General features: G+C 40.1%; 1 protein-coding gene across 3 annotated transcripts in view; it reads left to right on the plus strand.

The window, feature by feature from the left end:
• The first annotated feature begins 696 nt into the window (after nt 1-696).
• The window catches only part of LOC307255600 (rho GTPase-activating protein 12-like), a 58,222-nt gene continuing 46,763 nt past the window's right edge, over nt 697-12,155 (plus strand). For all 3 annotated transcript variants that reach the window (XM_080034317.1, XM_080034318.1, XM_080034319.1), the window contains exons 1-2: nt 697-860; nt 7,578-8,404. In XM_080034317.1, the coding sequence (XP_079890443.1) occupies nt 7,661-8,404 (744 nt within the window). In that variant the 5' untranslated portion in view covers nt 697-860; nt 7,578-7,660. The remainder of the gene's footprint in view (nt 861-7,577; nt 8,405-12,155) is intronic.

A 12,155-nucleotide genomic window follows, 5' to 3' on the forward strand; every position in this document is an offset into this window, starting at 1 on the left:
AAAATAGTTCCCTTGGTAATGCATACAGTTCTATCTCGTAGGCTATTACATTGGACTATGCCAATTCCTATCTATCTATCTATCTATCTATCTATCTATCTATCTATCTATCTATCTATCTATCTATCTATCTATCTATCTATCTATCTATCTATCTATCTATCTATCTATCTATCTATCCAATGAATAACTGTAGGCTATTATATAATAACTGTAGGCTATCTATCCAATGAATAACTGTAGGCTATTATATAATAACTGTAGGCTATCTATCTATCCATCTATCTATCTACTATCTATCTATCTATCTATCTATCTATCTATCTATCTATCTATCTATCTATCTATCTATCTATCTATCTATCTATCTATCTATCTATCTATCTATCTATCTATCTATCTATCTATCTATCTATCTATCTATCTATCTATCTATCTATCTATCTATCTATCTATCTATCTATCTATCTATCCAATGAATAACTGTAGGCCTATTGTATTGAATGAGTGGAACATCCTCCTAACAGACGATCTTTGCCCTTGAGGTATCAGCATCAGCCAAAGTTTTATCCGGTCGGTCGGGCGCGTGAGTGCATGAGTGAGTGCATGAGTGAGTCCACGGGATCGCGCTTTGCTGTGGATTACACAGGGAAGAACAGGAGAGGCGGGAGCGCGCACAGGATCTGACAAACCTGACAAGTGAGGAAACTACTTTCACACGGTCTGCGGTGGTCGCTCCAAGGCAAGCCAGGGAACTTTCACGGATATTATACCCCGGCCTGGATAGTTTTTAGGAGCGTATTTTTACCACTTTTTTAAATCTCCCAAGGACTGCTTCACAACAACAGTGGAACAACAAGGTACGTTAGTGTTTTGGGACACTGAGGAGAGAGGAATGTCTAGCCAGAAAAGCTAATTAGCTGGCGAACGTTAGCGACAGACAGATTAGCGCATGAAAACCGTGACAGTACGCTGAAAATTGAACACGACACGTTAATATAAGTTGAGTTTTATACGTTTACACCGTTTTACTAGCAGTGCAAACAAGCATTCCCATTGCTTTTACAGTTTAGATGAATGCTTGGCACATTTGAGGAACTGTCAAGTGAACTAAATCCCATTAGGAATTCCAGTTAAGGTAGTTTTAATCAAAGTATAAATATATATAATATCCATCTAGGAACTGTGTTTGGAAGCATAATGTTGCTGTTAAGCTGCAGGCCAGCTCAGACAGACAGTAAGTCCCAGTACATTATTGCTTGTGGGTTAAGTTAATTAGCTGTCAGCAGCAGCCACATGAACCTGTCATGGTGGTGCACCAATGCTAGAATAAGACATAGTAAATACGTCAGTGTTGTTTGAATATTGGAGTGTAAATCACAGTGGAGCTGTTTATTGACCCGTTCGCTGGTTTGTCGATTTGTACAGCAAGCAATCTCTCCACACTGACAACTGGAACATTCAAGTAAGTTATAGGCGAATCCCCTAGTATTGCCTTAATAATTGCTTACCTCCTGACTGTTTAGTTCTTAATAGTAAAAAGTGGACAACAGCATACCAGACAGTCCATATCATATATTGCAATTATGAAGCTCTTACTGTGGCCACATACCTCAAGTGATTAGTGAGTTGGCAAAACATTTGATCCACAAAAATGGCAAATATTTTGCTCTTGACGTGAGGATTTGTTTTCCCTTTATTTTCTGTTAAATTGATATATTTTTTTCTTTGGGACGTTTTTAAGCAATTTGAAGATGTCATATGTCACCATGTGCTTTGGAAAACTGTGATGGGTGTTTGTTTTTTTTGCTTAGCAACTAGTTGAGTCATTGGAAAGGCAAGAAAATGTGACATTCCTTGTGAGTCACAACTGGAACAAAATTGTAACAGATACATTCTGTTAAAATACACACAGTGTATATAAATAGTTTGAACACCATTATTACATTGTGAATTATTCTCTTTCTCACACACGGTTGTGGTGCAACTGGTTTATTTACTAGTGAGTTAGTGTGAGCAGTAAAATGTGTTGAAATAAGGTTGGACAAGTAATAATAATAATAATAATATTGTTATTTATATAGCACCTTTTAAAAACAATGGTTTACAAAGCGCTTTAACGAAATACATACGAGCAAGTACAATCAAATAAATACATACTAATACAAAAAAAAACACATATCCAAAAAGATAAATACACATACTCATACACACACAACACAACAAACCAAACGAGATTACTAGGTGCTAAGGTAAAAAGACAGTGATATTCACACTGCCTGCTCTCATTCACACCATGGGCGACCTATTGTACTGCCTTTAAAAAAAATAAAAATAATTCCCCCGTTTTATAAAATGTCACACTTTGACTTTAAGGTATTTGCCCTTGCTGGCTATCTGGAGAAGACCTGGGCCAAGAGAACAAAAAACACTTATAAATGAGATCTTTATGCTTGCTTTTCTTTTCTTTGCGTTTCCTTGTTGTCCTACTGTGAAAAGTGATCACCATTTACAGGAAGTGAATGTTAGCATTTGAATTTGATACAGTTATTGGTGTCTTATAATCCCGAAGGGGATGGGTCCTTGTTTGGACATGACACAATAATAAAAATAAATAAATTAATTCATTAATTCATTCATTCACATAAGAAAGGAGCTGCAGTGTTACAGATTGTGGTTGTGACAGTTTGCAGTGCACCTTGGGGAGTTGAGTTTTCAATGAAAGTGTCTTGAGAGGGGCAGAAGTGGGACACAGGCTGTGCTCATTTCAAGATGTTCAGGGGGATGTGGACCTATATTTGGTGTGTGAAGGTCGCAGCACAGAAACTGAATGACAGCTCTTTGAGTTACTTATGTTAAAAACTATTACTCAATTGATTGTTTTATTCATTTTGGGGGGTAATAACAAATCAATACATACGCAAGTTTAATCTCTTTTCTTATCAAAAGGTGTTGGAAATACATTAACTTCAATTAAACTAAAGTATACACCTTGCATTTTGAATATATTTTTGTAAATATATATGTAATGAAAAACCAATAAGGATAGGTCACAAAAAAGTGACTCAAGTTTCCAATTTTAAAGGTTCACTTCACCGAAAATAAAAAATAAATAAACAAAAAAATTATCTCACTTACATACTGTGCTAATGAGCCACGCTGATAGTGTTGTGTGATGTCTATATCTCTTAACACCACCCAATGTAGTAGAGCTGAATTATGTTTTTTCTACTAAAAACATTAACAAATTACATCAAAATCGTAGCTCTATTCCTCAAAGGTTGACATCTTGGCTGCTGCGTAACGACATAATGTTATAAGCCTGATAAGCATCTCTCCAGCCCATGTTCCCTTCTCTTTAAATAACTCCGTAATGAGAGAGAGACATTTTGGAAATAACCCACTAATCAGAGGCTCGCCGGCTCTGGACAGAAACACGCTGAACTTTGCTAATAACTGTCATGTGAGACCCGATGCTGTATGCTACCTCACTCCTCTTTTTTTTTTTAAGATTTTTTGGCATTTTCAAGCTTTATTTGATAGTACAGAGTTGAAATGAGGAGAGAGAGAGAGAGAGACGGGGGATGACATGCAGTAAGGGTCCACGGGTCGGATTTGAACCCGCGACCACTGCAACGAAGGCTGGAGCCGATATGGTACACGCTCTATCCACTACGCCACCGGAGCACCCATGCCTCACTCTTCTATGTTGCTGTGGAAACATGAGGAGAGCGTTTATCGTGCGATTATGTTGTGAAAAAAAGCCTTCGTTCTTTCCAATGTACTTCTTCTTCTTGTGTTTTGTGTTTTGCTGAGGCGGGAGAAACTGGAAGGGTGTGTTTCTCCTACATGTGCTGACAACGGCAGATTTTCCACCACAGATCCGCTCCAACAGTCTCACACAAATAAGCGCACATAAGCAAGCACAGACACACACACACACACAAACACACAAACATACATATACGCAAACACGCACACACACACACACACACACACACACACACACACACACACACACACATACAGGTAAACAGGCACACACATCATATACATGCACACATGGCGCGATCTATACCTTTGCATCACACCAGGCAATTGTTAACACGTAAACACAGGTGATCACCATATCTTTTTCTGTGCGGTGATGGTTTTTGTGCACACGCAAACATCACAACCGTACACTAAAACCGTAGAGTTTTTGAAAACTCTGGCCTATATGTTTTCTGCAGGCCATCATGTGCTGTATCTCTAGAGGGTTTTACTCCTCCTCCCCCTCCCCCCCCCCAACACACACACACACACACACACCCCGCCTGCTGCAAATCTCATTACCATCAAATCAAATTAGGGGGCTTCCTCTGATTTCGCTGATTGGACTCTGAGCAGATTTGTGCGTCTGTACTAAAGAGCGGCGCTGATAAGTGAAAGAGACCACGGCCTCCATGCTGAATGCTTCTCTATAGGGAGAATAATATATATAAATATATATTAATATGTCTGTCTGTAGCTTTTCCCCAGTTAAACTCACTATGGATAATCAGTTAGTGCATCGTTGATTTCAGTACATTGAAATTAATGTTAGGATTTATTTGGAAACATGTTTAGATGGACAGGATTTTAAGAAAAAAAATATATGTGATTTTTCAACGGTTAAATTGTTTCTAAGGCTACAACAAATGGTTGATTTCTGCAGATTATTTTATCAGTTAATCTATAAATCAATTTGTCTTTTAAAATTGTCTGCAAATAGTGAAAAAAATGCCCATTCAATGTGCAATGAAAAATCATGAAAAAGTGCATTTTGCATTATAGGTATCACCCAATCTAATGCTTTACTAGTCCGTCTGTCATACTTTGTGTATTGATACCGTGAGCTGTGAATTACCCTTAGCGATGGTGTTGTTTCATTTGGTTAATGGACTGTGTGTGTGTGTTTGTGTGGCCAATAGATTTGACATTTCCCTATGTGACTGTCAGCTTTAACCAGCGAGGTAATCCATTGGTGATACTATAATATCCCAGAGGTCACTGTATCTAGAATAATCCAGGGTTTGTTGGCCTAATCACATCGAATCACAGATATGTATTCCGCTAATGCAGAGCTGCTAAAGGTAAACAAAGCGCTCATTGTAAATATTGATAGCTTGCTGCCCTCACCTACGTTTGCTGCTTTAAAATGAAGCATTGTGACCCTTTATCACTATAAAAGGGCGTAGCTCATGTTGCGATATGTCTCGATAAGGATTCCTTAGACTATAAATAGAACGGCAAAATAATGAACCAAAAATATGCTCTCCTAATAGATCCTTCAGGATTTTCTTAGTGACAGCTATGCAACTTGGCATTGGAAGTCATTTGTATTATAGTTTTGTTCAGGGCCAGTCTGTGTGTGAATATAAGTGCATAAATAAGGATTTCTAGTGTTATTTATCCATTATAAATCATAATCTTGGTTTTTAGAGGCCAAAGGAAGTGACTCAGTGATGACTTTGTGGGACGGTCATATAGTCATATCCTGCCGCTCTATACAGCAGACATCCACCTGTACTGCACCACTGTCCTTGAAACCACTTTCTAGGGGTAAAATACATTTCAACCTCACAGCCAAATAGGCCAAAGTTTGCCCAATAAGCCATGACTTTTGTTTTATTAAAAAAAGAAGGGCTATGTTTTTTTTAATGTAAACATTGGTCAAGGCATACTTTCCATTTAACTTTAAGTATTGTTGAGATAATGGGAAATTGAATACAATAACTAAATGTCAAAATGATAAACCCACAGTGCAACATTTTGGTTTGTTGATCCAATTTCGACAACAATTTCTTTCAATTTTGTAGAGTGGTGGTATCAGTATGAGTTGGTCAAGAATTCACATTGAAAAGGTCTACACTTTCCGTATCTCCTGTTCTTTTTTTAATTACACTTGGAGCAGTGATGTACCTATCAATTAACCCAACAAGTGGCTGCATGTATTGCCAGATGGTTATAGAAGTTTGCTCTCTCCTGAAAAAAATTAAACGGTAGAGCAGCTGAAAGCTCAATCACTTGCTTGCATTCCAGAAAAACTGTGTTAATAAGTTCTGAACTCAGTGTTGTAAAAAACCCTAACCCTCCAACACCAAGCAAGATAAGTGCTACAAATTACAAATCAGATTCTAGTAAGGCCATTGACGGGAGGGTAATAATGTCAATATGTTTCTTAGTGTAAACTGCAAACACTAATCTAAACAGAGCTACCCACACAGCATTACAAATCTTTGATCTCATGAAATATGTATTGGTCACCTTCTAATACCTTGTGCTATGCTAAGTAGCAATAGTATGTTGTACCATCTGTCTGTATTATTGAATTGCCCTCAAAGTTCACTAGGTTTGGCTCCATGGAATGCTTCACTTTGTTACCGGCAGTTGATTAATGAGCATTCCGTAGCATTTTGAACTTCAGGTTGCTCAAGGTGTGCTGTACACACCTAATTTTTCGGAGAGAGAGAGGGAAGGAGTGTGTGTGTGTGACTGTGTGTGTGTGTGTGAGCGTGACCTCGGCAGGAAACTATGTGTGTGATTCGTGTAATCTCGCCGCTCGGCAGCAACATGCCTGAGTCTGACTTGCTGTTATTAGCAGAGAGAGGAAGAGAGAGGGAGAAAGACAAACACAGTAGTGGGAGAAGACCATGTGAGTCATATTAGTGTCTCCCCTCCTTATGTCTGACCCAATGTGCTGCTTTGAAGGCTGAGCACCGTATAACAGGATAGAGCTCTGTCTTCAGTTTTTTTTTTGTTTTGTTTTAAAGATAATTTTTGTTTTGGCATTTTCCATGAAGTTTGGAGAGACGGATGAAATGGGGAATGACATGGAGAGAAAGACCAGGGCCGGATTCGAACCCGGGTCTACTGGGGAGGGATTTAACAGATCTTCATTCTGTATCTTATCCATTGGCCTTGATTGAGTTACTTGAGTGTCAGACTTAAAAACACATGATTGTAAACTTTGTGTCTTTGTTGTTGTAGTTGTTGGGTTGTAAAATTGCTGGTTTCATCACGATACGATATTAGATCGATTAATTGGATAACCATACGATATTTGCCGACATCACAAAGTGCGCCACAATGCTATTTCGATTTGATTCAATTGCAATATCAAAGTTAACTTGCAGTACAACCCAACAATCATTTAAGTGAAGTTTTTCCAGTTACTTCCATAAGACAGCAGCTATAAAGTTCCTCTAGCCAATAAAAACACTTCATAAAATCATCCTTCATTCCCACTGTCATAAACATCTTGGTAATGTTCCACACATCCAGATTAAACACTTTGCAGACAGGACATTGTCATTTTGATCATTTCTACAAGGTATTATATTCTGTTTTTAGGAACACCTGCTTCACCTTGATTGTCTGTTTTTTTTAGCACTGTATGTTGAACATTGAGCCACGTTGAGTCAGGACAAAGTTTTCTGAATCTGAATTTACCTTTTTGAAAAGCCATCAACATCTTTTATAAGTATTCTATTGAATGTAAAGCTATTAATAAATATTTCCCATTCTAACTTTACTCTTTGTGGTTTTGCCTCCAGCTTTGCATAGGATGCCATGCTGCTTCTACTAGCCGCCTCCCTCTCGCAGTGAGCTGCCTAGTGGACAGTCGGAGGGCGTTGTCATGGCGGAGCTGCCCATTGCCCCGGGGCAGGTCTACATCGAGGTGGAGTACGACTATGAATACAAGGCCAAGGACCGCCTCATAGTCATCCGCCAGGGGGAATGCTTCATGCTGGTCAAGAAAACCAATGAGGACTGGTGGCAGGTCAAGAAAGAGGAGGGGACTAAAGCTTTCTATGTACCCGCGCAGTATGTCCGCGAAGTCCGCAAGGCCCTCATGCCACCTCCCAAACCTTTCCTACACCCTCCTTCAGCCCACGGCAACCCACCTGCTCAAAGTAGTAGTAGTGGGGGTGGTGGTGGTGGTGGTGCACTATGGGTAAAGCCAACCACCTTAGACCTGGGACCCCTCAACCTGTCCCCTGAAAACCTTCACAGACATGAATCGAACAAATCCAAAGGGCGCTCACCCTCCACGCAATCGGCCTCTTCGGGGAACTTGAGCCCCCCGACTCAGCGCAGGCACAGTAGCAACAACTACCCGCACCATTCGCCGGGGTCTCCCACCACCGATCACGACCGAACCTTGGCGGACATATTGCTTCACGGTGGAGACGGCCTCCATAGGGAAAAGTCCAGCACTCTCCCCCGCACAAGAGCTCGATCCCCGGACATGGATATGCAGCGAGCGCCTCTGGATGTGGACAGCACGACCCAACACTGTGACTCCGCAGGGGAGGAGAGGCGCACCAACGACTCGGAGTCAGGAGACGAACTGAGCAGCAGCTCCACTGAACATCTACAGGTAAAGGCATACAGTTGTTTAATGACCTTTTTTTGTGCTGTTGAATAATTGTACGTGAAGCTTGGCCTTATTTTTGGTGCTGAGACCTAGTGTATGTTCTGGGCTGTCTGGGTGTTAGTTTAGTTTAAAGTAGCTATGAGGGTTTTTTCAGTTTTTGTAGAATTTGCTAGCGGGTTCATTTGTATAGGAAGCGAGTGAAAGAGAGACAGCAGGATGCATCAGGATGAGGTAATGTACTTATATTCGACTTATGGTGATATGATGATGATAAAGCAAAGTAAACTCTTTTAGATTCACTTAAATTCCTGCCTTTTTTTTATGTGTTTGACTTGTTTAGGTGATTCATCTCTTGACCTATTTGAAAAGTTTTGTTAAACAGTGTTGGTCTGTCACTGTCGAGCTAAAGCTAGTGAGAAGCTTGAGTCTTGAGGCTCAGTGCTATGGTTCAGCTGATTGCCTGTGAGCCTGGTGGTCAGTGGGTGTTTGTTCCTCAAATCATTAGCTCAGTCTACGGCTGAATGAAAGCCAGGGACAAAATAAGAAAGTAGGTCTGTGTGAGGCTGCCCCTGGGTGTATAGGTCTCTTTTCTGTCTTCAGAAAAGGAGAGGAGAGGAGGAGTGCAGTATACGTTGAGTTCAAGTTACACATGTATAGCGTTGTACTTTTATGGTTTGAGGACTTTGGACTTGAAGACCATTACTTGTATGTCATAAATCAGTTCTGCCTCTGAACCTAGGCAAACAAGAAAAGTCTTAATACTTGACTTGGAGAGATTTGTAGTGGCTTGTATATTAATTGGGTGAGACAATTTCACTCTCTTTTTAAACCGTTTGTCACCCTGATGTTGTCCACTTTCAAAAAGCCTGTGTGCAGATGTTAACATTCTCAACTATAATTGTAGGATTTAAGTCTTATAACTGCAATTTACAAATACAGGTTTAAGCTTAAAATATACAAAACATTTAAACTTTTTAAGAAAAACCCGCAGTATAGGAAGATCCTTGAAGGGAGTTTGATAATCCACAACAACACACATTTGGTCAAAGTATTTACTAATTAACATATTGCATTCAGTCTTCCACAGTCGTATTAAATTACTTTCAAACTGTATCCAACTAACAACATTAAGTTACACGCCCAATTGTCACACAACTTGCCTTTTAAGTGTGTTAATAATTTGCCACGACAGGCTTTGGTCACACCAACTGTCAACATTATTTTCGGAAGTACTGATCTTAGATCAATGAATCACACAATGGCGTAACCACTAACCCAGTATTTATAAAGTGTTGTTAAAGGTTATCTAAACGTGAGCGTATACAATTTCAAAGTCCGTATATTCTCTGAAAGCAGCCCACAATGGAGTTCCTTCCTCTCTCAACCATTCTGTGTTCCATTTAAATGGCAGAGAAAAGGTCAAAGTAGTTGAGCTGGTTTTTCCTAATGCAGACACACACACAACCAGTCCAGCTTTATTTTGGAAGTAAACACTATTGTGATTTTCTCTCTCTGGCTCATTTGATCTGCTAGTGCAAATAGAACCAGGAATGCCAACTCTCTGCAATCGCTTTCTTATCTCAATCTGTTTATTAAATTTTATTTGTGTTGCAGTTATTTGTATGAGTATATATAGTTATACAATTGAAGCATAAAGTGTTTATTGAGTATTTTGGTTGTTCAATTAAGATGTCAGGTCACAGTTCTAAGTCAAAGTTATGGCAGTGTTATCTGAATGAGTGTATTAAACACAGCAATAGCAATATTTCTAATGTGTTATGCTACAGTATGTTGATTCAATTGGCAAACGTATGGTTCACATTTTGTTTAGGTGTCCCTAGTTAAAGCTGGGGTATATGATTTCTGATTGGTCAAGTTAACATGAGCTGTACACTTTCACTAATCAGAGCGAGGCTCCGATTCTCTGTTCTTATTGGCTGTTGGGACTGTCCATTCACTTTGGCACGACTTTGTTGGTGTAGAGCGTGTCAGGGAGGGACCATAGGGGAGGGACCAAAGACAACAAGTGGCGCGGTTGAGGTATTTGAATTCGAATCTCTATCCCAACTGCCATTTTCTCCCCAAATCATATACCCCAGCTTTAATGTGGGTGCAGTTTTGAGGGTACTATTCTGTAATCGGGCCGAAATGTTGTGATGTGCTATTATTCTTCACTTCCCCCTCAACCAGTATGTCATTGACTGAAATGTAAACAGCACTGTTTTCTTTCAGTGATTGATTATTGTTTGGTCAGGTGAATACACAGCCCGACAAAGCTCTCGTATGAAAAGCTGGTGATGTGAAACTGGCCTGTGTTTCAGTGGGTTGTTGTTTCTTGTTTGTTTGTTTTTCCACAAGATGCTGCCGGTGACAACAGCTCAGCCGTGAGTCAGCCTTCTTAAAATATGAAAACTTCACCCTTCTCCTATCCCTCTCCCTATCATATTTTCTCTGTGTGTGTGTGTGTGAGACTGTGTTTGAGACTATGTCCGTGTGCGCGTGTGTGTGTCTGTATGTGTATCAGTCTGTGTGTCTGTGTCTATGTGTGCATTCATTTCTAAAACTAATATAATGAGTACTATTCTCACACAGAGCCTACAGTATATAGCAAAGTGTTTCTCCCAAGTGCGGCCGGTTGCATTGCGATCCTGTGGGAAGAGGTTGTGACTGAAAGCAGAATGGACGAGGCGGTGCGATGAAGCAGCAAATTAAAACACACAGAGACCTTGACGGCCATTTTATTTTAGTGGCTGGAGGATAACATCTGCTTCACTGAATAGAATTTCCAATCCACTGTTGCTAGGGGCAATAAAGTGAAAAGAAAGCATGTAGTAGCAATTCCAAGATGTCTGAGTTGGTCTGATAATGGCAAGAGAAAATAATTATTTACATTGATGTGTTGAGGCTACATAACTGCTAAAAAAATCATCCTCGGATTATAATCTCAATTCAGTCAGCAGCGTCTGAGATATTTTGCAAAATACAAATAGTTTTATAATGTGCTTTTTGGGACATGTCTGATATTTTTTCCAAAAGTCAGCAAATAGAGCAAATGCAGCTTTCCACAAAAAAAATCATTCAACAACAACGTAGCTCTCTAAGATAGTCACAGCCCCATACCCGCCTAAAAATACTGCCTAGGCTAGAAGTGATAGCCAGGAGGGGGACAGAGCAGTGTTGAAAGTTGACAAGTCCACAAGTAGAGACAAAGTAGTCCCAAGTGTCCGGTCCAGTGTTGTAGATAAGGACCTGTGGAAGGACATCTGCACACACACACACACACACACACACACACACACACACACACACACACACACACACACACACACACACACACACACACACACACACACACACACACACACACACACACACACACACACACACACACACACACACACCACACACCACACACCACACACCACACACCACACACCACACACCACACACCACACACCACACACACCACACACCACACACCACACACACCACACACACACAGTGCTGCCTGAGTAAGTAGCTTATCAAAATGAGCTGGGTGGGCTGGTGGCAATAGGGAACATGGAAGCTAGATACATAAGAACATAACTCTACTTTAAGCATTTTTTAATTTTTTATATATAATTCTTTGGCATTTTCAAGCTTTATTAGACATGACAGAGTTAAATTGGGGAGACAGAGAGAGAGGGGGGATGACCTGCAGTAAAGGTCCACAAGTCGTATTTGAACCCACGACCACTGCAACAAAGGCTGG

Source organism: Ammodytes marinus, assembly GCF_949987685.1.
Source record: "Ammodytes marinus genome assembly, chromosome: 9".
In the NCBI taxonomy this organism is placed as follows: domain Eukaryota; kingdom Metazoa; phylum Chordata; class Actinopteri; order Uranoscopiformes; family Ammodytidae; genus Ammodytes; species Ammodytes marinus.